This window comes from Penicillium argentinense (assembly GCF_028826775.1).
Source record: "Penicillium argentinense strain IBT 30761 chromosome Unknown utg000011l_segment0_segment0, whole genome shotgun sequence".
In the NCBI taxonomy this organism is placed as follows: domain Eukaryota; kingdom Fungi; phylum Ascomycota; class Eurotiomycetes; order Eurotiales; family Aspergillaceae; genus Penicillium; species Penicillium argentinense.
Genome location: NW_026622670.1, coordinates 718,398 through 742,087, shown reverse-complemented (window position 1 = coordinate 742,087; position 23,690 = coordinate 718,398). Strand labels below are relative to the sequence as shown.

General features: G+C 52.2%; 12 protein-coding genes across 12 annotated transcripts; 5 read left to right on the top strand and 7 right to left on the bottom strand.

The window, feature by feature from the left end:
- Positions 1–63: 63 nt before the first annotated feature.
- On the bottom strand, positions 64–849 carry N7532_011289 (uncharacterized protein; the record flags this gene model as incomplete). Its single annotated transcript, XM_056623780.1, has 1 exon — positions 64–849. One exon carries the CDS (start codon positions 847–849, stop codon positions 64–66), a length of 786 nt encoding a protein of 261 aa, XP_056468768.1.
- Positions 850–4,404: 3,555 nt separating this feature from the next.
- Positions 4,405–4,632, top strand: N7532_011288 (uncharacterized protein; the record flags this gene model as incomplete). Its single annotated transcript, XM_056623779.1, has 1 exon — positions 4,405–4,632. One exon carries the CDS (start codon positions 4,405–4,407, stop codon positions 4,630–4,632), a length of 228 nt encoding a protein of 75 aa, XP_056468767.1.
- Positions 4,633–5,483: 851 nt separating this feature from the next.
- On the bottom strand, positions 5,484–6,527 carry N7532_011287 (uncharacterized protein; the record flags this gene model as incomplete). The annotated part of the gene is made up of 3 exons (XM_056623778.1): positions 5,484–6,117; positions 6,204–6,335; positions 6,430–6,527. The coding sequence occupies 3 exons, from the start codon at positions 6,525–6,527 to the stop codon at positions 5,484–5,486; spliced, it is 864 nt and encodes a 287-aa protein (XP_056468766.1).
- Positions 6,528–7,537: 1,010 nt separating this feature from the next.
- On the bottom strand, positions 7,538–8,293 carry N7532_011286 (uncharacterized protein; the record flags this gene model as incomplete). The annotated part of the gene is made up of 2 exons (XM_056623777.1): positions 7,538–8,170; positions 8,219–8,293. 2 exons carry the CDS (start codon positions 8,291–8,293, stop codon positions 7,538–7,540), a joined length of 708 nt encoding a protein of 235 aa, XP_056468765.1.
- Positions 8,294–8,323: 30 nt separating this feature from the next.
- On the bottom strand, positions 8,324–9,229 carry N7532_011285 (uncharacterized protein; the record flags this gene model as incomplete). The annotated part of the gene is made up of 1 exon (XM_056623776.1): positions 8,324–9,229. The coding sequence occupies one exon, from the start codon at positions 9,227–9,229 to the stop codon at positions 8,324–8,326; it is 906 nt and encodes a 301-aa protein (XP_056468764.1).
- A 1,077-nt stretch (positions 9,230–10,306) lies between these two features.
- Positions 10,307–12,173, bottom strand: N7532_011284 (MFS transporter; the record flags this gene model as incomplete). The annotated part of the gene is made up of 3 exons (XM_056623775.1): positions 10,307–10,568; positions 10,623–11,029; positions 11,082–12,173. The coding sequence occupies 3 exons, from the start codon at positions 12,171–12,173 to the stop codon at positions 10,307–10,309; spliced, it is 1,761 nt and encodes a 586-aa protein (XP_056468763.1).
- A 1,066-nt stretch (positions 12,174–13,239) lies between these two features.
- N7532_011283 (serine hydrolase domain-containing protein) lies at positions 13,240–14,418 on the top strand (the record flags this gene model as incomplete). The annotated part of the gene is made up of 1 exon (XM_056623774.1): positions 13,240–14,418. The coding sequence occupies one exon, from the start codon at positions 13,240–13,242 to the stop codon at positions 14,416–14,418; it is 1,179 nt and encodes a 392-aa protein (XP_056468762.1).
- A 196-nt stretch (positions 14,419–14,614) lies between these two features.
- Positions 14,615–15,806, bottom strand: N7532_011282 (uncharacterized protein; the record flags this gene model as incomplete). Its single annotated transcript, XM_056623773.1, has 2 exons — positions 14,615–15,413; positions 15,475–15,806. The coding sequence occupies 2 exons, from the start codon at positions 15,804–15,806 to the stop codon at positions 14,615–14,617; spliced, it is 1,131 nt and encodes a 376-aa protein (XP_056468761.1).
- A 1,214-nt stretch (positions 15,807–17,020) lies between these two features.
- N7532_011281 (SDR family oxidoreductase) lies at positions 17,021–18,414 on the top strand (the record flags this gene model as incomplete). The annotated part of the gene is made up of 3 exons (XM_056623772.1): positions 17,021–17,393; positions 17,448–18,225; positions 18,279–18,414. 3 exons carry the CDS (start codon positions 17,021–17,023, stop codon positions 18,412–18,414), a joined length of 1,287 nt encoding a protein of 428 aa, XP_056468760.1.
- A 454-nt stretch (positions 18,415–18,868) lies between these two features.
- On the top strand, positions 18,869–20,677 carry N7532_011280 (Zinc finger CCCH-type; the record flags this gene model as incomplete). Its single annotated transcript, XM_056623771.1, is given in 5 exon segments — positions 18,869–19,069; positions 19,155–19,202; positions 19,262–19,562; positions 19,627–19,961; positions 19,973–20,677. The coding sequence occupies 5 exon segments, from the start codon at positions 18,869–18,871 to the stop codon at positions 20,675–20,677; spliced, it is 1,590 nt and encodes a 529-aa protein (XP_056468759.1).
- Positions 20,678–21,734: 1,057 nt separating this feature from the next.
- N7532_011279 (MBL fold metallo-hydrolase) lies at positions 21,735–22,661 on the top strand (the record flags this gene model as incomplete). The annotated part of the gene is made up of 1 exon (XM_056623770.1): positions 21,735–22,661. The coding sequence occupies one exon, from the start codon at positions 21,735–21,737 to the stop codon at positions 22,659–22,661; it is 927 nt and encodes a 308-aa protein (XP_056468758.1).
- A 266-nt stretch (positions 22,662–22,927) lies between these two features.
- On the bottom strand, positions 22,928–23,656 carry N7532_011278 (glutathione S-transferase family protein; the record flags this gene model as incomplete). The annotated part of the gene is made up of 2 exons (XM_056623769.1): positions 22,928–23,216; positions 23,271–23,656. The coding sequence occupies 2 exons, from the start codon at positions 23,654–23,656 to the stop codon at positions 22,928–22,930; spliced, it is 675 nt and encodes a 224-aa protein (XP_056468757.1).
- Between the last annotated feature and the right edge of the window lie 34 nt (positions 23,657–23,690).

Sequence of the window (23,690 nt, the reverse complement as noted above, 5' to 3'; positions counted from 1 at the left end):
TATATAGATATTGATAGAGCACAAAACGTAGATAGTCATTCCTCATCAATAGAAACAAAAGATCTAGAAGCGATTAAACTTCACATCCGCCGTATGAACATCCATCTCACTAACAGGACTATTCTCAAGCTCAACAGTCCGGTAATCACCCGGAAGCTCGACAACCTTCGACCCGGGCACAGGACGACCTCTTGAAGATGGCGGCATCTTCTCAGAATTGCCAGTGCCCATCGCAAACTCATGCGGAGGGACTGCAGATTGCATATCTGCCAGTGTCGGCTTATAGGGACCTTTAGGCGCAGGCGACTCTGGCGTAGCATTCTTGCGATTCATTCGACCGATGAAAAAGAGTAAACCTCCTATTAATAGGATTGCTGCGACGACCCCGATGGCAATTCCCGCGATGGCTCCGCTGGATAGTGAGGAGGTAGATGAGCCAGCGGAAGTACCTGCAGCTGAGGTACCTGTTGTCAATGATGTTGATGTAGAAGATAGGGAGGCTGAGGTGAATATTGTCTGCGTAGGAGCCGGTGATATTGAGGCCGAGGCAGCGTCATCGTTTGTGAAGATTTGGATGCCGTGGAAGTTGTTTGAGGAGTTCTTCTTCCACGCCGGACAAGATATTCCGCCGCGGTTCATGCATGTGTCATCGTAGTAGATTGAGATGCACAGATTCGAGTTCTCCGGGTCCCATGAGAATTCCTTTCCCTTCGCGAGGTCGATTGCTGTACAATTTTGTGTACCGGTTTGGTGGAAGATTGTGGCATTATCGGTGGCGTTGGTGTAGAGGAACGTCCATGCGTTCGCCAGCGGAATGAAGGGGAGGATGTAGAGTGATGGATTCACCATGTTGCTGGGCTGTATTGTATGTGATGCCTTAATTCATGTGATAGACTAGAAGTTGTGTGTATCTGCCGTCAGATAGAGAATGTAGCCGTGGATGGGTGGCGTCGCAAATATATATGCCCTGCAGGACCACAGGGTATCATCGCGCCGAGGAGCATTAACTCGTATTCAGCTGAGCCTCTCTCAGGAATGACGGTTCATCGGGCTTGTTGGGGGCCAGTCAGGGCTTCGTGTTGTTGGAACTAGGGGTGGCCATTGGTTGATCACTGCCGCGGCGGGTCAAGGATCGACGAGCTATTTCGCCCGTTATGAAAAACTTCATTCTTTGCGTTGAGGGGATAGCGTTTGCCTGAATTGGTTAGGAAATGCATTGCTTAATATAGTTGGCCAATGAGGAATTGTCTCTTTCAATATCCATCAGAGGCCGAGATGTGAATATCTCATGTGGAACATGTTTCCAGTTGATTGGTGTACTTGATTGGCTCGGTCCATGCCGAAAGCAAGGTTGAGGATTGCGACCAGGTAAAAACGTCGGAATCTTACTCTTTTGAATTTTGCCGTAGGAAAGCACCGTGTCTTCTCTTTTTTTTTTTTTTTTTTTTTTTTTCTGAAAGGCTTTGCGGCCAACGAGATTGACCAGTAACTACATCGCGGAAGGGCGTGGTTGTGATTGGCGAATAGTTGAAATACGAGGTAGGATTCCATTTTTAGATATGCAGCCCCCGCGCCCCCGGAGCTTGGCTCTTCAGACCCTGCAGCTCCGTGCGACCCTGGTAGGGTATATATCTGCGAGCCAAGGTGCCACCATGACTGCAATCGGAGGAGCCCGTCCAGCGAGACTGCTGAGATGTGCGAACTATCGGGGCGAAGAGGATGAGATGCCACGAGAGAGGCTGCAAGAAACTCTTTATTGCGCGGTTTGACGAGCGTGTGTGGAATCAAGCGGAACGACAAGCGATATATCGTCAAGAGGATGATGCCAAACGTGTCGACAGACTATGTGGTTCATGGAATACCCAGGTGTGATTTGTGCTGCTCTCTCCTGTCCTCCGCCACATATAGAGCCTTCGGTATTCCCCGTGGACCCTACACTGTTTGAGCCACCCGGTCGGATGTCGTACTGAAGCATAGACAAGTGGAGTACCCTAGGGTATAATCGAAGTGGATATTTGTGGATGTGACCAGTGGTAGTAAATTAGGCATTGCGCAGTGCTCGTGTTGTTATTCGGGGATATGGGTGGATCAACAAGTTGTATATATTCCTGACAGGATTCCAATGTTCGAGCGGGCAATGAGGGCCTGTGCAACACCGAAATATGACCCTTGCTGCTATCTCCTATCCTCATCCAGGTATAGAGTGTTCGGCATCCCGCCTTAAGCTCGTGAGCCGTGCAGTCGGATGGCGTATTGGAGGAGGGCAGATAAGAAATGCACGATGAATAGACCGAGTGATAGTCAAGTCCGCACGTTGGAGATTGCGAATGCAGTCCAGAGACGTTTTCAAGACAGCAGGAAGTGTATATTGACAAGTATCCGCCGGTGGGAAGTACTCTAAGGTAGGATTGTGGGAAAGTAAACCCAAGAGTATCATGGGATGGAGTAGAACGTCTGTGCGAACGAGTCTAACCGGCTTGTCAAGGCATGGAATCGGGACTGGGGATGTTGGCGGAGACTCAAAAGTGTAAAGGTGTCGAATTCGCGCTGTTGGAAGGTGGACGCAAAAATATTTTCAGAGTAGAAAAATGTGTTGGTAGTAATCCAAAATTGGGGAGAGACGTTCTAAGGGCTCCCTTACATTTGAAAAAAAGTTGGATCCTTTCGCCAAAAGCCCCGGTGGTCGAGCTGGCAACTCCGCCACTGGATACGGAGGCAGACCCTAGCCAGGACTGCATACTGTCTGCGTCCTCTATTGCGGCCTGGTAGCTGGATGTAACGGGGATGCGGCATAGGTGGGACGGGCGGCGTGATCTGTAGGTTCTAGAGGCTGGTGGGTGGGAGAACTTTGCAGATCCGGGACAGTGCCCACGCCCTTCTTTTTTTCTTTTGATCTATGACCTTTTTTTAAGTCATTGACTCGAATGTTATAGAGATATTTGGTGCTGAAACTGGTGATGCTAAAGAGCATGCAATGACCGTACCTGAATGCACTTTGCCTGATCGGACGACAGCAAGGGTTCGATTCCGGGCAATGGCGAAATGTTCTTTTTGGCCTGGGTTACGCAAGTCCCTTTTGATCGATGTAGAAGCAGCAAAACAGGTGGAAAATTATGCTGAATCAATGTGAGAGATGATGTTCCATGATATCTGATATCTCGGTGATGATTGATACTCTTGCATGATAGGCGAGGGTGTTGTTTTTGCTCGCCCGCGGGGACATGAGATGGAGCTGGCGTAAGCAACACTCTCAAAGACTGACGGTAAGAATAAGACTACTTCCTTACGAGATTTCAGGCTCGGGTAAACTGGGTTCATACCAGGTATTATTTGGATCTAAAAGGACAGCTCTTCGTACCTCGGTCCGATTCTATAAAGCAACATCTCCACCACGAAGAGCGCAAAAATAAGCAGACAGTCGGGAAAGATAGTCAAGCTCAGCTTGGTAAGTAGTGACATTGTGTGGTACTCGTTGGACCAGGGAAGTGGTCGCACGGTTCAGGCTCATGTTGTTCCATGGGCCGTGGGAGGTCTGAAGCAGACCTTGCCCAGCTTCTCAAATGGCCCATTGACTCAGTATATTGACTCAGTATATTCTCCACAGGCGAGCGAGACCGATGAGTTTCATGTATCTTCAGTAATTATGGAAGTGTATATCACGGCGGTTCGCTGTGGGGAAGCTGTCGACGGAGTGGGGCGGATCCAGCTCTTGTTGTCTAGTATGGATTCCCGTCGCGGTAAGGAAGACAACCATGGATTTTGGCGAACTAGAGTAATTTGATGGTTATTGATTCGCTGAGCGTGGTGGGGAAGCTTCCCTGGTAGTCGAGGAACAGGGACTGGCGACAGGGCCCAAGGTTGAGTCTCGTCGTCGACGTGATGCGGTCCGTTGGCTGCCGGAAGACGAAAGAGGAAGAGAAGGGAGAGAGGGTGAGCCTGTAGACTCTACCTGATACCCCTCTCAGAGTGCGCTGCCTGGTTCACGTTAGTCTGGTTAGTTGGTTGTCGACGGCAGAAGTTGCCCACCACCGCCGCACTTTCCTCGTACGACGCTGCCGCGCCTCAGGCACCGCAGCTCCTACACGGCCCAGAACTAAAAGGTCTGCCATCATCTTCTCATCATTTTCTCTTCCACAACCTCGTCCAGCCGTCTCTACTTTTCCCAGTCTCCGTTGCATATCGACCGCAGTACGATCATCCAGTGACGAGACGTCGTTAACACATCGCAGTATCACCGACGAGTCCCTCAATCCGACGCTCCCTGAACCTCTTTCACTCCACAAACACCAAAGCAAACACGTATGCGTCCACTGTCTTTCATGGGAAGCCGTTGCAAGGCCTGATGTTTGATCAACTGAGGCTGACCAGGGACACTAGATCGGCATCGCTCACCAGCCGACCATCATGCCGGCCATCGACCTTATTGAGCGTGATGGAGTGTCCACTCTCAAAAACGGAGTATCCTCTCTGCGCCTCTTTATCAAGAGAGGCAACTGGGCCGACAAGAACCGAGGCGTCATCCTGGTGTTTGTCATAGTCTTCATCGTCGCGGTAGGCATCATCTCGCTCTTTGGCTATCGATACTGGATCAGGAAGAAGGCGGAGAAGGAGTCATATGAAGCAACTGACTGATTGGATCAATGTATTTATGGTGAGAGTGCTGGGTTTTGTTTGTTGATTGAATCCGGAAAGGGGGTGTCGCGAGCCAGGTCCCCTGGCCACTGACAATCAACCTTTTCCGCGCTGACACTGGCTTCACTCCACATAAAGAACGCTTCTGATAAGTACCTGCAGCCCGTTGCTTTTTTTCTTTGTTATTTTAATACCCATTACCGCGATAATCGGGGAATGTGATACGGAATATTGCTGGACCGCGGCATGGTGGGACGGGAGGATAGCTGTGCTATGGGTCAAGGCGAGTGCTAGGGGCATATTTTTTTTTCTTTATAAGTTCTGCGGACAAGAATACTGAGCAATATTGTTTTTTCTTCACACAAGGGGTACTTTTTCTGCGATCTGGAGCCTCATTCAAAGCTGCTCCCCTCCTGGGAATGCTTACCATAGACCTGTTTTGCGAATGGTTGGTTTTCTTTCCATCAATAAGAAATACTTAGCGCCTTGTGGCACTTCAGATAGGCGATTGAAAATCTCGAGAGGGCCGTTCCGCGTTTTTGGACACTGAAGAAAAGTGTGCAGGCCAGTGGAAATCACTTCCGTGCGCCAGTGACTCCTCAATAGGTCCTTTCCGACTTCCCGCCGAACTTGCCATTGACATCTCTCATCCAGGCCTCATCCAACAGATAGCCCCTCTCATCGTCTACTCTACTGCGCACAGCACCTAGAATGCCACTACGAGCCAGGTCTCATGATGGTGGCAAGATTGTGATGTGGATGACCGAACATTATGTAACCCCTTTAGGAGGTGGGTCAGTATCTGACTAGAGTATGACAGTGATCCCGCGGCCCTCAAACGCCTCTCTCTTTCACGACACCGGGGACTCTGTCGGTGGCGGAGGAGGTGAATCTTCCCACGACGCCTCTCGCTCTTTGAAGTACATGTCATCCAACTTGGCTAGAAACTTATCCAGCTCGATCTCATCAACCTCGCCGCGCTTCATCGAGTTCGCGAAGTTGGGGTACTGGCTGCTGAAGTGCCTGCGCTCCTCGGCACGCCAGTGCTTGATCTCTAACTCATCAATCAGCGCATTGGTCTCAGGTGGAAAGGTAACATCCAGCTGTTTGGCTGTCACCTGAAACAGCCGCATCATGCCCTTCCCCAGCGACCAGCGGTGGGAAAGGGCTTTCGCGGCGTAACCCAGACTGATTATCGACGCGTGGTTCTCTTCATCTTCTAGATACGGCAATAGGGTGAACATCGACACGGTGACCCACTGGATGTTGACGGGTGGCTTTCGGTTTAAAGACCACAACTCGGAGATCAACAGGTGAGCCGTCTCAAGTGCATTCGACACACAGCATCCGCCGCGGGTCTCGTTCTCCCAGTCTGGGTCGATATCTGCATCTTCGTTTTTGTGTAAGTCCTTGAGAACCCCAAAGATGGTTTGGACGATGGTATGATATTTGAGTACTCGAGGCCTCGATCTTCGGTAAACATGCCTAGGACGTTTCGAGGTTTCCTAAGCTTTGCGAGAACCGAGACGAGCCCCACTTTCCACGGCTTCTCCGCCATCTACCAAGCGTACGTAGGGTAGATGTAGATGTAGGTGCCAACACAGGCAACGAGAGTGTCATAGGCATGACATCGTGCAGGATGGACTCTGAGTTGATTCTTCTCCACGCGCTCAGTCAAGCTGACCAGGTGATGAAAAAAGTGCCTAAACCGGAGGTAGTGTAAGTCCAGCCGACACAGTGCCGTGGGTGTGTGCAAAGCACAGTCAACCACAACGAATTTCAAAAAATAAAACCAACTTTCGTTGGTGCGTTATCGACCAGCGGAGGTGCAATGCCGCGACAACTGTTCGAGGCGTGGAGTCTCCGTTGCGAAGTCGTGAAACAGGCGAACCCATTTGCGAGCTCCGTGTCAGCGAGAGTTGGCCCAGGCCTCAGGTAAAGCGATGCCCGCAGGCTCACCGTACCCGTTCCAAAAATTTCAGTCGGGAGCACGCGATACTTGGCTTCCATAGGACACGCCCTACTCTTATTAGGGGTACTTCACTTCTAACCCCTCGGAAGTTCATGATGCAAGCCCAGTCAGGCTGTAACTCAGACCCATCATCAGGCAAGCCAGATAGCTCCTCATCGAGGTCCCCAAGCTGCATATCTCCTTGGCGGGGAGGTACAGTTCAACAAATATTCCAGCCAGCGACGCAGACAGTGACTCGGCCGGATGTCCTCTGCGCCATATGCCGGCGGTTGTTGCATTGCCAAACGGTGGAGGCCCAGTGGGATCTCTGGGTAACGATCGGTTCTCGCGATTTCACAGACGCAGTTCACTTCGCACTTGCAAGCAGGGGTGCTACTCCACTTTCCAATCTCCCCTCGTAAGGCTTGGGCGCGTGCATCATCCGGTCGACCCATGAACTCTGCACTGTGTAGCACCGTCCACGACCCGCGCCACCAGGAAGGGAATGTCTCTTTCATTGTGTCTGAGTTCGATGACCCTCCATAGCTTCGCTTCGCACGAGTACGTACCGGCAGCGAGGTTTCCCAAACACTGCTTTCAGGGGTGAGATGCTAGGCCGGTTGAGTCAACAGGAATATTTGGGGAAAAAAAGGGAAGAGGAAGTGGGCGCGCTGCGATATTTATACAATGGGGCAGTGGGTCCGTGCGCTGGTTCTCGATTCACTTGCTGGACATTCTGCCACCATCACCGCCTTCGTTTCTCAAGCCCAGCTGGAGTATACCTTTGCAACTCCCCAAGGTGGGGGAAAAGGAGGGGATATCGAGCAGTGTCGAGAGCCGTAGTATAGGAATAAATGAGACAGGATGCAGATTGATGATTATTTGCATTGATATCATATCATTATTTACGTATTACGAGGCCGAGAACTATACAGACCCCACCAAGGAAGCGTTCTACGAGGCCTTGCCCACAACAGGTTCGTCCTGCACGACTTTCTCATGTTGAATCGCGACTCGCTCCTGCGAAGCCGACCCGAACGAGCCATACGCCTCCGACTCAGCACGCTCCTCGTCTGGCCGCCAGAAATCCTTCTTGCCATGCGCAGCACGTTTCACCCACGGAGGGAAGAACCCACCGGGAACCTTCCACGACCACGGATCCGACTCGTCCTTGTTCGGCGGCACGATTCGGCCTCCGGTGACCTTTTCGATGATCCACGCCCCGCCGTTGAGAGTGATATAGCTCAGAATACCGGCAATCAAGCCGTACGCGATACTATACGTGAAGGGCATTATGGCGATGGTCAGGAAGGCGGGGATGGCGTCGCCATAGTACCGCCAGTTGATGTCGGCGGCGGCCTTCGCCATGAGAGCGCCCACGATCACCAGCGTGCAACCGGTGGCCCAGGGCGGGATCGAGGCGAAGATCGGGGCGAAGAAGACGGAGATGAAGAAGGCGATGCCTGTCATGCAGGATGTCAGGCCTGTCTTTCCGCCCTCTGAGATTCCGGCGCCCGATTCGACGAAGGCTGTTACTGGGGGACTGCCGAAGAGGGAGCCAATCGAGATCGAGATTGCGTCGACCATCTGGGGATATTAGTTGTGATCAACGGGGGATACGTTGAGTCTACTCACGTAAGCCATGGCGCTTCCTTCGAAGTCCTGCGTCTTCTCGTCGATTGTTCCCGCGAAGCGGGCCATGGAGTACATGGTTCCTGTGGTGTCGAGGATATCGACATACTAAGACTGTGTTAACAAATGACTCCAGGTTGGCGATGGGGTTGAACAAACCAGGAAAGTGATAAAGGCCAATCCGAACTGACCACCATGACCAGAGATATCCCACTCCTGCGCAAGCAGGGTTCGGGAAATAGGGTGGAAGGTCACGACCTTTTTGAAGAAGTCGAACATGCTGGTCCCAAGCTCAGTGTAGGGGAAATATGTCACAGGCGTGGTACGAGGCCAAGAGATGATCGAGACCAGCAAGATGCCAGCAATGACAGCACCCTTGATGCGATACATCATGAGCATAGCCGTGAAAATACCACCGCAGAAAATACCAACCCACATGGTTGGATTGCGCATCTTCGAACTGCTCTTGCACAGCCCGTCCGTCATATACTCGTCGGAGTTAATACAACCCGCCAATTCAATGGGGGTATCCGAAGCACCTTGCACCAACCCAATACCCGCACTATACGTCAACCCAATGAGCGCAAGGTACAGTCCAATACCCACGCCAGTGGCAAGCTTAATGGACGCAGGTAACGCACGCGCAAGCCACTGCCGCATACCGAGGAGTGTCAACCCGAAGAATACCCAGCCCTCGACGAAGACCGCCGTCAGCGCGACCGAGTACGGAATCAGGCCGTTCCCATGATACCCGACGACGGTGTAGGCGAAGTACGCGTTCAGGCCCATACCCGGTGCAAGCGCAATGGGCAGATTGGCGAAGAAACCCATGCAGAAGGTGGAGAGCGCGGCGATGGCTGCAGTTGCCGTGACGATGTCGCGCTTGATCTCTTGCACGCAGAGCAGGTACTCGGAATTAGTGGCACAGAAGTCATCCATGCTCTCGGGTGGGCAGACGCAGGTACCGCCGGTCTCGGACGTGATATTGCTATTCACGGAGATGATGTACGCCATGGCGAAGAAGGTTGCCAGGCCAGCGCGCAGCTCGGTGAAGAAGTAGCTGCCCTTTCGCTCGCGGGGCTATATGGACAGAACATCAGCTCGCCACTTTTCGTTATTGTGCTACAGAGCTCGTCGCAATAACTAAAGCTGAGCTCACACGAGCTTTGAGTCTGTACTAAGGGTACTCACATGGCCAGAGCCCTCCAGACGAAACCATCTCCCCACGGGGCCGCGCGCAACCCGCACGTTCGTCTCGTGGATCCAAGCGTTGACACCCATGCTGAAGTCGGGTCTATGCAAGCAGCAGGTATAGACAGCCGCGTCGGTTTGCGACAGCTTCTAAGGGTGTTTACGCCAGGGAGGAGGCACAGGACCAGGAAATAAAAAGATAAAAAAGTCAGCCTCCGCCAACCGGATTCGGCTGATAAGGCCTGACAGGAAAAAAATTCGCCATCGTTCACTATCTCCGCCTCCGTAACTTGGCGCCTTGGCTTACGCCGGTTGGCCGAACCTGGCGCGCGTTGCCGACAGGGTCCATTCCCATGGGACCTCGGCAACCCCGGTGGGCCGCGAAAATTTTGACAGCAGGTATACAGTTGCGCTGCATTCAGGTTATATATTCGAGTGAATACTTGAGAAAAAGAGGTTTCTTTCTGTGACTAGGATAAATGATTAATGTCATGGGAGAATGGCAGAGTCCAACCACGCGATGAAACGCCAAGAGTGCTCGGGCGTCTTGGCGGCATGGCTTCCCTTCCAGAAGCCGTGCATATCTGCGAGTACTTCCACCAAGCATAGCAAGGGAAGCACGGCGTCAGCATCGGGTCAGTAGCTCTATCTACCCGCTGCTGGACTATCTGGACATCGTTCTATATTCCCCAGGATAAAAGACCCTGGGGCCGAAGGGACTCGGCGGATCCCGAGGATGCCGAGCCTGATCTATCTATGTCTCTCTCACTCGATGGAAGATCCGAATTTGTTCGGTGGATTTACCGATAGCTCCAGAATTTTGCAATGGTAATTGTGATACAGTCTATTTGGTAGATATACTGAAATCGATAGCCCTTCGCAAACAACACTGCACGTGATCTATACAGACGCGCGAGGCTCCTTCTCCGCAGCTGCAGTCTCACTCGGCCCGAATGTGGGTGCAAACTTCGACTTCTTCCTCAGAGCTGGGCCCCACTTGATGAACGCCAGCGGAATCGGTACCATGATGAGAGCCAAACATCCAAGGAGCGTCCCAGCCCACTGCACCCCCAAGTTTTGGAACATCTGCTTCGAGAAAAGAGGGAACGCAGCTCCGACTGCAGATCGAATGATCGTGTTTGCGGCAAACACAGATGCGGCGCTATCAAGCGGTGTCAGTAGGTCTTTGTAGATCATGTTGCAGGGGATCACTCACAATGTCAGGTACGAGTCAATCAAATAGTTAAAACACTGCAGGAAGATCACATAGATCCCGAATCCTGTAATGACTCCACTCGCTGTCGGTGCCATCCAGTGAATCGACTTGGTCCAACCGGTCCAGCCGAACCAGAACAGTCCGACGGTGAAGCATACGCCACCAAGGATGGAAGGTGGAAGCCTCCACTCGGGAATGGGGATGTTGTTGTTGTCGGCTAGCTTTTTCGTGTATGCTTTCTGGTCGTAGAGAATGTAGACACCGGCGAGAAGCTCGCCGATGATCAGGCCGATGAATGGGAGACTGCCGACGCCGAGGTTCATGCGGTGGATTCCTTGGAATACGACTGGGTATGCACCCAGTAGTGCGTACATCAGTCCGTAGACGAAACTCATCCACAGTGAGATCTGGCAGACATTTAGTAAAGGCTAGCAAGTTGAATAACGTGGGACAACTTACCAAAAAGACAATCGGCTCAGTAAATAACATCCGAAACGGCCTACTAAAATTATTCGTAATGAGCTCACCCCAATCAAGCTCAACCTCCTCCTGCCTCGCGCGAATCCCCCAATTATGGGTCTGTCGCCGTAGCGTCTTAGCCTTCTCAACCAGGATCGCCGGCGCATACGTCTCCTTGAGAAACAGCAGACACAACCCCAGTGCCAAAAACCCCATAATGCAGGAGATGTACATAGTCCACCTCCACCCAAGATGCGACATCGTAATAAAGCCACCGGTAAAAGGCGACGCAAACGGACCCACAAACACCGCCATTGCGAACATGGCAATCGCCACGCCGCGTGTGGCATTATCCCAAATATCCGCGAACACGGCAGGGACAATGGCGATTGGACTGGCGGAGAAGAACCCCGCGAAGAAGCGGGTTAGCATCAAGGTCTGCACGTCTTTCGATGTAGCTGTCGCAACGGTGAAGAGCGAGTAACCGAACATCCCCAGTAGTATGGGCAGTCTTCTTCCGATAAGCTCACTCATCGGGGCCCATAATGTCGGTCCAGACGCAAAACCCAGAACATACAGCGTGACGCCGAGAATCGCAACCTCCGTACTAACATGGAAGTACGGTGCGATCTCGGTAACAGCCGAGGAGTAAATGGCACTCGCGAAGGAAGAAACAAAGGTCGTATACGCCAATGTCGCGGAGATTGCCACCCTTCGACCGAGCGACCAGTTCTGCGGATGTATGGGATCGTCGGAGCCCGTGAATTCCACCACGAATTGTTCCGGGTCTGGCAGGCCGGGCGGATAGGGCTTGCCGGCGCCCATTGGGAGCCATTCGGTAGGGGGGACGGCTGGGCCGGAGCCGACGGTCGAGCGATGTTGGAGTCGGTAGGTGTTGATGCGTTCGAGCTCGACGTTGTTCAGGTTTGTTGGGCGGCGGGAGAGAGTGTTGGTGCGGACGGCTTCGTAGATTGAGGAGCGCCCATCGCGATTTGTTGGGACTGTGGCTAGATTGTCGCTTTCGCTGGAGCTGCCTGTAGGCTGTCCTGGCGAGGTGCTTTCGCGGAGGGATGTTGAGCCGGTGGGCTCCATAGTGTGAGTACGTCTACCAGCTGCTACTAATAGATGTAGTATAAGGGTGATGCTCCTCGTCTTTTGGTTTTGCGGCCGTTTTGAGATTCAGAATAGCAAAGAATTGCGTTTATTTTGCGAAATGATGTGATTGAATATCGGGTTCCTGGCCAGACCTTATATGAACCCCCGGCTGTCTACGGCGTCATCGAGTGCTGTCTCGTCCCCGGTTGATCCGACCTGCCGCCCAAACCGTTGCAACGCTTTGGGAACCGTCCTTGGTACAACGTACTTATAATTTAACCCGTTTCAATGGAAGAATAAATTCTGTAGGGCAAAATTTATGAGTATACCGGATACACGCCCTAGGGATTGTGCTGGCTGGTCACAAAACACCAACAATGCGTATTGATCTAGGATCGCCGCTAGACACCCCGCGACGTCATCTAATGAATGTTCGGCCCGGCAATCGGTAGATGCAGGCCATCCACCCAGGATTGATCCCACACACGAATGCGCTAAGGTCTGACGGGCCTGGGTGAGAGCTTCTATGCTTGGGGTATTTTCCAGCATAAATTCAGCAGCCCCAAGCCCCAGTCTAGTCGTCCACTGCGACAACGATCCAATCAGGACCTCTGGAACAGGGCAGCCCCTAGTATACTACTGAGTGCTGAAGTCGCTCTGGAACTTGTTTTGACCCGCCACACGACTGCCACCATTGGCAAAAGGGGTCCGATCTCTCAGTAGCCGGACACAGAAAAGAACGGCCCCCAACTCGGCCGCAAGCGCAACCCCTCTTCCATTGTAGAAAGATGGCGCGAGCCGACGGAGCTGAAGTCGCCTAAAATTCCCATTTTGCTAAAAGACGTGCCGAGGCATCAACATTTGTCTGACATTTTTCAGCTTGCCTGTCTTCAGCAGCGACAGTTTGCGAGCAACGGGGATGTATAAAACTGCATAGTTCTCACTCAATACCCCACAGCCAACTTCCCCAGCTTTCTTGCTTGCCGGCAACCCCTGCGAATCTCACCGACTGCACCCATATTCCCCATCTATCTGCAGGTACTACCAGGACACCGGCATCAGTATGACAGACCCGCACGGCTACTGCGACCCCGCCTTCAACTCAGTCCGCGAGCTCTTCCAGCAGAAACTGATCAACGGCGATGAACTCGGCGCCTCCCTCTGCGTAAACATCGACGGGAAAAACGTCCTCGACATCTGGGGCGGCTACGCCGACGCAGCACAAACAACGCCCTGGGAAACCAACACCATAACCCCCGTCTGGTCCTGCTCAAAGATCGTCACGAACCTCGCAGCCCTCATCCTCATCGACCGCGGCCAGCTCGACGTCAACGAGAACGTAGCCACCTACTGGCCCGAATTTGGCGCAAATGGCAAAGAAAACGTCAAGGTTTCCCATATCCTGAGCCACTCCTCCGGCGTGTCGGGCTGGGAACCGTCGTACAAAATCACTTGGGACGAGATCTACAACGTGAAGGCTGCGAACGCGAAGCTTGCGTCTCAAGAGCCCTGGCATGTGCCTGGTGAATTGAGTGCGTACCATCTTATCAATCAGGGCCATCTGGTCGGCGAACTTGTCGAGCGCGTTAGCGGGAAATCGCTTCGCCAGTTCATCGCTGATGAAATCGCCACTCCCCTGGCCGCTGATTTCGACCTGGGAAGACCGGAGAGCGAGCGCTCTCGCTTCGCACCGGTGATTCCGCCCCCGCCTCCCTCCGCCGCCGCAGCCTCGGCCTTCGCACAGATGGATCCAAACAGTATCGGGGGGAAGACGATCCTCGGTGCACCCTTTGTCGGTGCCGCTGAGAAGTCTAATGAACCAGATTTCTGGAAAGCGGCCATGGGCGGCGTGGGCGGTATCTCGAACGCGAGGGCCCTGGCTCGAATTGGCTCAATCATTTCGCGGAATGGCACTGTTGATGGGAAGCAGTATCTTTCCCCTGAGACGATTGAGAGAGCGTTGCAGGAGCAGGTCTCCGGCGTCGATGCTGTGCTGTTTATGTATCTTCGCTTTGGGCTGGGAGTTGCGCTGCCTGCGCCGCAGAGTCTGCCTTGGATTCCTGAGGGTCGGCTGTGCTTTTGGGGTGGCTGGGGTGGTTCGTTTGTTATTATGGATCTTGAGAGAAGGATGACGATTGCTTATTCTATGAATAAGATGCAGAATGTTTCGCTTGGGAATGAGTGCACTATTGCTTATGTGGAGGATATTTACAAGGTTGTGAACTCTCTTCCTAAGCTTTAGATGCTGCGGAGAGATGCACCAGAGTCATAGCACCCTATCAAACAGAATATATGTTCTAGGGGTAGCTGTAGCGCAGGTATTCAAGGTCAATTCACAATCAGATACATCATATACATTGTACTCCCAAAGTTTTGAAGTATCGGAAACCCGAAGCTATACAGATTTGAAAATGAGTCATGCCATCCAGACAGGTGAGCTAAGAAGACTTTTTGGTCTTAGTAACCTGCTGCTGCCGACCAGTCTCACTAAACACAAGCTCATCTCTCTCCCACATCAACTCAACAGCCGCTCCAGTAGGCCCAGTCAGAGCAGTCAACAGTCCAACCTTAACCAACAAGTTCGGCCAGGCAACGGTCGAGAGAATCTGCTTGTGCGCCACGACATACATGGACAAAGCCCAGATAAGCACGCCAGCAGACCCAATAATATAGTCCCAGCGCAAGAACGCATGGACACCCTGGGGTACCGTCTCAACCTTGAGACCAGACCACGGGATCGGGACTTCAAACACCTTGCTCGGATGCAGCGACTCGAGGAAGCGCTCCTGGAACAAAACGGGGACTTGGACGGTAGCCAGCGACACGATCCACGAAACAAGGTGGGAAGCCGAGGCATTCGTGAATGCAAAGGCGTAGACCCAGCGTAGACTGGACATCGAGGCCCGGTGGTTGTTTGAGAAGAATGGCGATAGAATGTAGTAGGACACCGTGCTCAGGATGGAGACGTAGGCGGGCCACGGCTGCCAGATTGCAATGGCGATCTGCTTCCAGTCGACAGAGATCACGTCTGGAGCCGGGAGGACCATCGCGTGGCTGGGGATCATAAATCCGATCAGGAAAATAACCGGTAGACTGGCGAGGACGGCCCGCGGAACGCGAATGTTATCCGCCTGGGGTCGGCGCGCCGTGATGGAGCAGCCCATCTGCAGAGCCAGGAAGAGGGGGGTTGCGAACGCAAAGGTGAAGACTTGCGCTGCGAGACCGAATAGCATGGGGCTATTTGGAACGTGACTGTTAGTTCTCAATTTGGTTATTGTTTGCAGATGAAGCAACCTACTAAGCAGCCACTGTGCCGGCATTGCCCTTCCGCCAGGACTCCAGCACCACAAGTGTCCACGCCGCACCGAATGTACCCGAAAATCCAATACTGTGAAGCAGAAGACCGGGACTCTGCCCGTCCATCGCGGGGTAGAAGAATGTCGTCAAGAGCGCCAGGAGACGATCAATTGGTTCGACGCCGGTGTAGAGTGTGCGCAAGGGCTCATCGGTACCGGGCAACTTGCCCGCTCCAACAGCCTTGTGTCCCAGCTCATGGAGCCCATTGACGTAGGAGAAGTAGAAGATGGCGTAGAAGACGAACGCACTCAGCGAAAATAGAACATATCTCATGGCGGCGGTGATCTATGCGTAAGGACGCGGGAATCCGTTTTGACACTTGGTGTGAGATCCGGGGAGTCCGCCGTTGTTTATAGCTCGTAGCGACTCGGAGCTGCTCCTGCGGAATCAGATGGTGGAGCATGCGTGTAGGCCGAGGCTGACCTTTTCCCAGGGTTGCCGTGGGGCGGATCCGAACTTCTCCAGACTTTTGTCGGGTTGGCGTGTAACCAATCGCGGCCGGCGTCGATCTTTGTCCCTTTCACATGAGCACCGACGTCTCCAGGCGTCGTGCATACCCAGAATGGCTAGCTGATCCCCACTTGTTGGTAAGGTCAGCGGTGTAGCTGTCGGCTTCACTGATCATGGCCCTGTGAATGTGTGATTTGTTATGAGAAATCGTTGCGAGGGTCTCCTGGTCGGACTGAGGTCTTCCATTGCAGCCCCGTGGGGTGGTTGCTAAGTGAACTCAGGAATGTGAAGGCCGAACATCAAAATCGAACTCGCAGAGTCTGTGCACGTGCCCTCCCATGTCAAGGTGCCAAGCTTAAGAGTCTCGCGAGAGTCCACGAGGGTCGGGAGTATGAAGTCAATAAGGGTCACCTTCGACGTGCGCCGGAAACCTTGAAGCTGCAATGTGTATGTGAAGAAATCCACCAGAGCAAACAGTGGTCTGTGTGGCGAAACGCCAAAACCGAGAAGCTATGGGCAAGCAATTTCATGGCATGAGCACTTCATACAGCGTCGCCTTCGTGGCCGATTTTCTTTTCAGTTCGTGTTCTCTGGCTAGCTTTGCGTGGTGTAACCAAACCAAAGGCCATGCGTCGAAGCAGCAAGTTAAGTGACGAGTCACTCGGGTTGTAATTGGACGACGAATAAATGCAACAATTTATCGGCATTTCGTGGCCGAGCTTTAGCCTTTGAATCAACTGTATTTTCCTGTGATTGGCTGATACTACCCGAAATCGAGGGCTCGTCACCACCGGTCTTGCCAGAGCCCCTCGCGGAATATGTATTCCTGCCTCTGGAACTTAACGTGATGGACAACCACACAAAAAGCACGGTCAAGGGGGAATGTCTGGCAAGCTTGATTATGTTGGAGCAGGCTTAGAAATCAATGCGGGGGAAGTCAAGATCTACGCAAGTTTAGTGCGGAATATTAATTGAAGTCATACCCCAATACTCGCCTCGAGGTACAGCTACTTAGTATACATTGTCATCACTGCACTATGACGCAACTCATTCAGTCCAAGTCCATCTACCACGGTCTTCCCGTGTTCCCTGAGGATGTGGAGGGCCTCACCGCGATCGTGACTGGCAGCAATGGTATCTCTGGAACCCATCAGTTGAAAGTGCTGGCCGAATCGCCTCGCCGGTGGAAAAAGATTTATGCTCTGTCGCGCCGACCGCCGTATGGTACGTGGCCCGACCATGTTGAACATGTATCGGTGGATCTCCTGCAGTCGCCGGAGGAGATTGCTCGGCAGCTCAAGGAGCGTGGAGTCCATGCCGACCATGTGTTCTTCTTCGCCTACATACAGCCTGCGCCCAAGGAAGGCGGAGGTATCTGGAGTGATGCGGAGGAGTTGGTGAGAGTCAACAGTAAGTCTTCGAATAATGGGTGTAAGGGTAGGCTATTCTAAGCAGGATATCTAGCACAACTGCTCTCGAACTTTCTAGGAGGCCTGGAGCTGAACAAGACCATCCCTAAGCGAGTGCTACTACAGCTGGGAGCCAAGTACTACGGAATCCATCTAGGTCCTGCGCTATCCCCCCAGGAAGAGTCGGATCCGCGAGTCTTGACCGAGCTTAACTTCTACTATCCGCAGGAAGATCGACTGCAGGAATTTGCACAAAAGCATAGCATCGGCTGGAATAGCACCCGTCCATCGCACATCCTGGGAGCAGTCCCTGACGCCGCGATGAACCTGTGTTACCCATTAACAATCTATGCGACCGTGCAGAAGCGCCTGGGCCAGGCATTGGAATTCCCTGGCGACATAGCCGCCTGGGAGAACCCTGTGTCACTATCCAGCGCTCAGGCCAACGCCTATCTCTCGGAATGGATTGTGCTAACGGACGCTGCCAAAGACGAGAGCTTCAACGCTGCGGACGACTGCGCCTTTTCATGGTGCAAATTCTGGCCCAGGTTCGCAGAGAGGTTCCAGATCCCCTGGAAAGGCCCTGATGACAGCGACCGTGCGGCTTACCGCGTTATCACGGGCCACAGTAAACCGCCTCGTGGATATGGACCGCCGGGCGAACTTCGGTTTCGATTTACTCTGGTTGACTGGGCGAAGCGGCCGGAGGTGCAGAAGGCGTGGAAGGATATCGCGGAGGCACACGGGCTGCGGGAGAAGGTGCTTCGAGACGAGGATCGGGTCTTTGGGTTCGCAGATCAGGCGTTGACGTTGTCATATCCACTTCAGCTCAGGTGAGATCTTCCCTCGGCGCGGGCAGTCTGACAGTCAGAAGTTCTTGACAAAGAACTAACATTGGAATGATTAGCATGACCAAGGCGAAAAAGATGGGTTACTTCGGGTTTGTAGATTCGACGGACTCATTTCTTCAGGTCGTGGAGGACTTCGTTGGGCTGCAAATGGTGCCACCAGTGACGCCGTGAAGGGAAATGGCATGAGGGAGAGCTGCGGCAGCTGCGGCAGCTGCAGGGAGAGCTGTTTCAAGTCTCAGAGTGGGCTGGGGGGTGGTATGATTGGACCGGGCTGTAACGTAGTCGATGATCGAATCCCACAGAATCTGAATTGTCGTCACAAAGCAGCATCTCTCACATTTCAAAAGTGCACTGCAGCTGTAACAAAGTGAAGTGAACGTGCGGGCGGGCGCCCAACCCACGCAAGGAGCATCACCTGACTGCCACCCCATTGTTGTTGACCGCCTGTCAACACAAACTACAAATTTGTTTTCCCCCACTGCATTCAACCCGCCACAACCTGCCAAAACCTGGATTTCCGTTCGAATTCTGGCATTTCGGCTTCGTTACCTCCAGTTTGAATGAGCTTCGACCTTGCTGAACTCTTCTGCTTTCGGGGATAGGCGTATGCCTTCCCATCTTCATCATGATGCTGCGAGATTCCGATATAGATTCCCTCAATAACCACCTCGCAACCTTATCGCAGGAGAACGAGAAACACCACGAGAATTTGCAGGCCGTACTGAAACAGTTTCGTGATCTCCTGGATGACTACAGCTCTCTGAAAAGTGACTACGAAGAAGTTAAGGAAGGCCGCGAAAAGTACAAGAGGCAGGCCCGTGGACAGGTATGATGATGATGATGATGATGATGATGATGATGCTCATGGGCGCCTGATGGCGGCCAAGAACTTGAGGCTAAAATCGCAGCAGGAACGCAATCCCTTCGTGCTGGTTCTCGTCGATGGCGATGGATATCTGGTGAGTTTGATACCTAACAATTTATCAGGGGGGGCATTTTCTCATCATCCACTCTCCAGTTCAAAGAGCACTTTATCAAGGCCGGCAGTGATGGCGGGATTAACGCTGCCGGCGAGCTGAGCGAGACTGTCCGAGAGCTCATGCACACCACTATGGGTGCGGAGGCCGATCGGTGCCGAATTATGGTCCGTGTTTACGCCAACATTCTCGGACTGTCCAAAGTGCTGGCCCGAAATGGAATGGTCGGCCACGAAGCTCGATCCCTGTCGCCATTCGTGTCGGCCTTCAACCGTGCTCAGGATCTTTTCGACTTTGTCGATGCCGCAGAGAAAAAGGAGGGCAGCGACTACAAAATCAGAGGTACCCACCCGCGAATCCCACTCCACTTGTCTTCTACTAGCGTGTCGATTCTAACCCCTCACAGAAATGTTCCGGCTCTATGCGGATATGAACCAATGCCGCCATATCTACTTCGCAGGCTGTCACGACACCGGATATGGTTCTCTGTTGACCCCATATAGGGGCAAAGGCGACCGCATTACTCTCCTTAAAGGCGCTGGATTCCACCGTGAATTTGAAGAGCTGGGATTGCCGATCCGAGAGCTGCCCTCAGTCTTCATGTCTACTCCTCTTACTAGCAACAAGACTGTTCCCTCGGTCAACACCAAGCTAGCCAATTTCCCTACCAATGGCTCGAACGGTACAAATGGCGCCACTGGTACCGTTCCCACTAAGCCAATTTGCAAGCACTTCCAAAAGGTATCTCAGAGGAACCCCCACTTAACCCAACATTTTTTGCCTGTTATAGTATTGACACGTCACAGGGAATCTGCAGGTTCGGAAATAACTGCATCAAGCAACACGTTATGCCCAATCAGCAGCTGCCTAAGCCGGGCGACGAATCACCCAAACAACTGTGGTCTGCTCCACACACCGTGGGTCGCTCTCAGGAGTTCCTTTCTACTGAACTACCCCCTAACAACGGCAAATCGAACGAGTATATCCCCGTTAATGAGAGTGGAGAACGTCTCGATACCTACTGCCCTCAACCCTCCTCGGATGCCCTCGACGAATACCACCGCCGGGCCAAGTCTGCCAAAGTCTGTAACAGCTATCACCTGTCCGGCGAATGTGGCGACATGAGCTGCCCGTATGATCACAGCGAGGTATCCGACGAAATCGTTGAAGTCCTCCGTTACATCGTGCTGCAGCATCCCTGCTCCAAGGCCGGTGCATGCCGATCTATCAAATGCTACTTGGGACATCTATGCCAAAAGCCTAACTGCAAGGGCGTCAAGAGCTGGCAATGTCGCTTCAACCACAGAGCTCACACCCTTGACCTGAAAGTCGCTCAATGGGTTGTGCCTGTGGACACGGAATACGCCGACTTTGATCGCTCCTGTACCAGTGACGATTCTAACGACGGCGGACAATCCCTCGGCGAACCAACCTCCCCGAGCATTATCGAACTCTGAGCTGTTCGCAACCTTTTCCAGGTCCTCGGCTAACTTTACCAGGCATTTGCCTTATTTTACTGACGGTCAACATTAAATCATGACCCGTGAATACCGATGGACGAGCTTGATCCTTTTTATGAGAAAAGATGGAGATACAGACATGCCTAGCGAAGGAGAAAAGAGGATGTCGGAAGAGCGAGTGATTTGAGGTTGATTTTGCATAGCATCTCGGACCGGAAAGCAGGAGTCGAATTTCTCGCAGTACGGTTGTGAGAAGTTTGAAAAAGGGTGGCTTGATTACATTTTAGTACTCAGGTGTCTATCGAGCCTTATGCCCAAGAGTATTTGAACCTGAAATTCCTATCCGGTGGCGCAACGGTAAGAGCTATGAACAACGAAATGATTGAAAAGAGCTCGGAGCGTGCGAGACTTCATTTTGACAGCCCTTACTGGTTTGAGTTGATGCAGTTGACGAAACTTGCGATTTTCGGAGTATGGTAGCACCAAAATGAAGTATCTGCTATCTTGGCTTATCTATTGACTTATTGTAACCATTGCCCATGTGGACCTTTTCTCAGATTCTCGAACACTTCGGCTTTTGCTGAGGTCGCCACGCTGAGATCATGCCGATGCAAGATGCCAGATATCGTAAATGTCTTCACACAGACCTCACCTACTATAAAGGAGCGGTAAAGCGTTAGGATTATTTTTTTTTTTTTTTTTTTTTTGGCAGTATTGCAACAATACAATAGCTGGCTAATCGAATTGGCACTCTGCTGGCGCGGTGGGCTTCGTGAAAATGACACGACCAGCAACATCGGGCACCAAAACATAACATTGGAACTTGAAAAGGCATTGAGTTTCGACCAATGATGACTCGAGTAAAACACTAAAAGGCCGGTCTGGTTCATTAATCAGAAACTAATACTTTCTCGGACATGTCAACGATGATCTGTAACTACGTAATGCCAGTCACGGTCAACATGAGCCACAACCTTCAGTGTGGTTTCAGATTCCTGTCTTGAAATCTTTGGTGGCCCAATTAATCAATTGCCAACACAGCCCTGCAGAAAATATGCAGCCGATTATCCACACGCTCTTCGAGTCCAAATCGGGCACCTGGCAGTACGTCGTCGCCTGCCCCAACACCAAAGAAGCAGCCATCATCGACCCAGTCCTCGACTACGAGCCCGCTGTCTTCACAATCACAAGCCGTACCGCCGACTCCATCATCAACCTTATCGTCGAGAACGATTATACGGTAACCTGGATTCTGGAAACGCACGCACATGCCGATCACCTCGCCGCCGCGTACTACATCCAAAGCGCACTGTGGAAAAAAGGCCAGCCGCACGCCCCGATCTGCATCGGCGAGAATATCACAATCGTCCAGCGGGTTTTCGCTTACAGATACAATGTCCCCGAGGAGGAGCTGGAGCACGCTTTCGATCACCTTTTCCAACCGGATGAGACGTTCCAGATTGGTGATATGATGGTAACGGCCCTGCATTTGCCGGGCCATACGCCGGATCATATGGGGTATCATGTTGGAACCAATATTTTCACTGGAGACTGTCTTTTTAATCCTGATGTTGGAAGTGCGAGGTGTGATTTTCCCGGTGGCGATGCGAGGGTTCTCTATCGGTCGATTAAACGATTGCTTTCGTATCCTCCCGAGACGAAATTGTATACGGGACACGACTACCCGCCGGCGAACGAGGCTGCGGCGAGAGATCCGATTGCATATGTGACTGTGGGCGAGCAGAATGACCATAATAAACATGTGAAGGGTGGAGCGACGGAAGATGATTTTGTTCGTTGGAGGAATGAGCGGGACCATCTGCTTGCTGATCCGCGACTGGTTCCTCAGGCCATGCAAGTCAATGTGCGTGGTGGGAAGATGCCAGGTAGGACTCATGATGGCAAAGCATTGTTGTTATATCCGGTTATTGCGCCTAAGGGAGCATTGTCTGGGATTGTACATCGCTCATTTACGAGTTAGATTACGCCAAAGAAGTGGAATGGCCCAAAAGTATACCATAAAAATGTCGGTTTGGTTGAATATTTCGACCCGTAATTTAGGGTATCAAATGACAAAGTGTGGCGTGGAGCTTCAATTCACAGTGTTGTATGTATTTCAGTGTAAAGCAGGCTTCAGATTGTTTAAATGGATATCGATTATGTTTTGCGATGTATCTCCGTTTTTAAATGACCGGCAGTCGTTAATGACAAATAGACGAGAAGACACAACTGACGTCATCAAATCGATCATTTCTTCATGCAGTTCTGAATCTTGCAGTACGCCTCTTGCACCTCCTCCAGGCAATCCATGAGGCCGAGCCACTTGGTGATGAGAGGATAGTTGTCTAACGACAGACCGGCGAACTTGTACTGCCTCACCCAAGGCTCAAAATGATAGTCCACGGCAGTCACTCGAGCAGGAAGAATACTGTTTCCATCGGATTTCTTCAACTGCTCCTCGAGGACATCGTAGCACCGGTACGTCTGGGCGACATATCTCTGCAGCGCATCGTCATTTTTCTGGGAATGGTAGTGTCTGCAACAGTCAGCCTGGGTTCGACAGTGATAGCGTGGAAATGGTCAAGCATACCTAAACCAATTGACTTGTCCTGTCATCGGACCCAAGGTCGAAAGTAGGAAATACTCCCACTTCTCGAAATCGACCAGGTCTTGTGCTGAGCCTCCAGGCGGACCAATCGAGTTGCCATGGTCGTATACCCGACGAACATAATTCATACATGCGCCCGATTCCCAAGATATAACGCCCGTGTTCGGGTCCTCGAGAGCGGGGACCCGTCCATTCTCATTGATTTTGAGAAATGTGGTTCCCTTCACGCCAGTGTTCGGGTCATCGCTGAAATCCCACGACTTGACAATGAACGGCACGTGGAGCGATTCCAGCGCAATCGCGATCTTGATCGGATTGGGACCTGTGGCGTGGGCGTGTAAGACGAGCGGTTTAATATGTGCGGCCATGATTTCCGATGTTCTGGCCAATGCTCTAGGATTT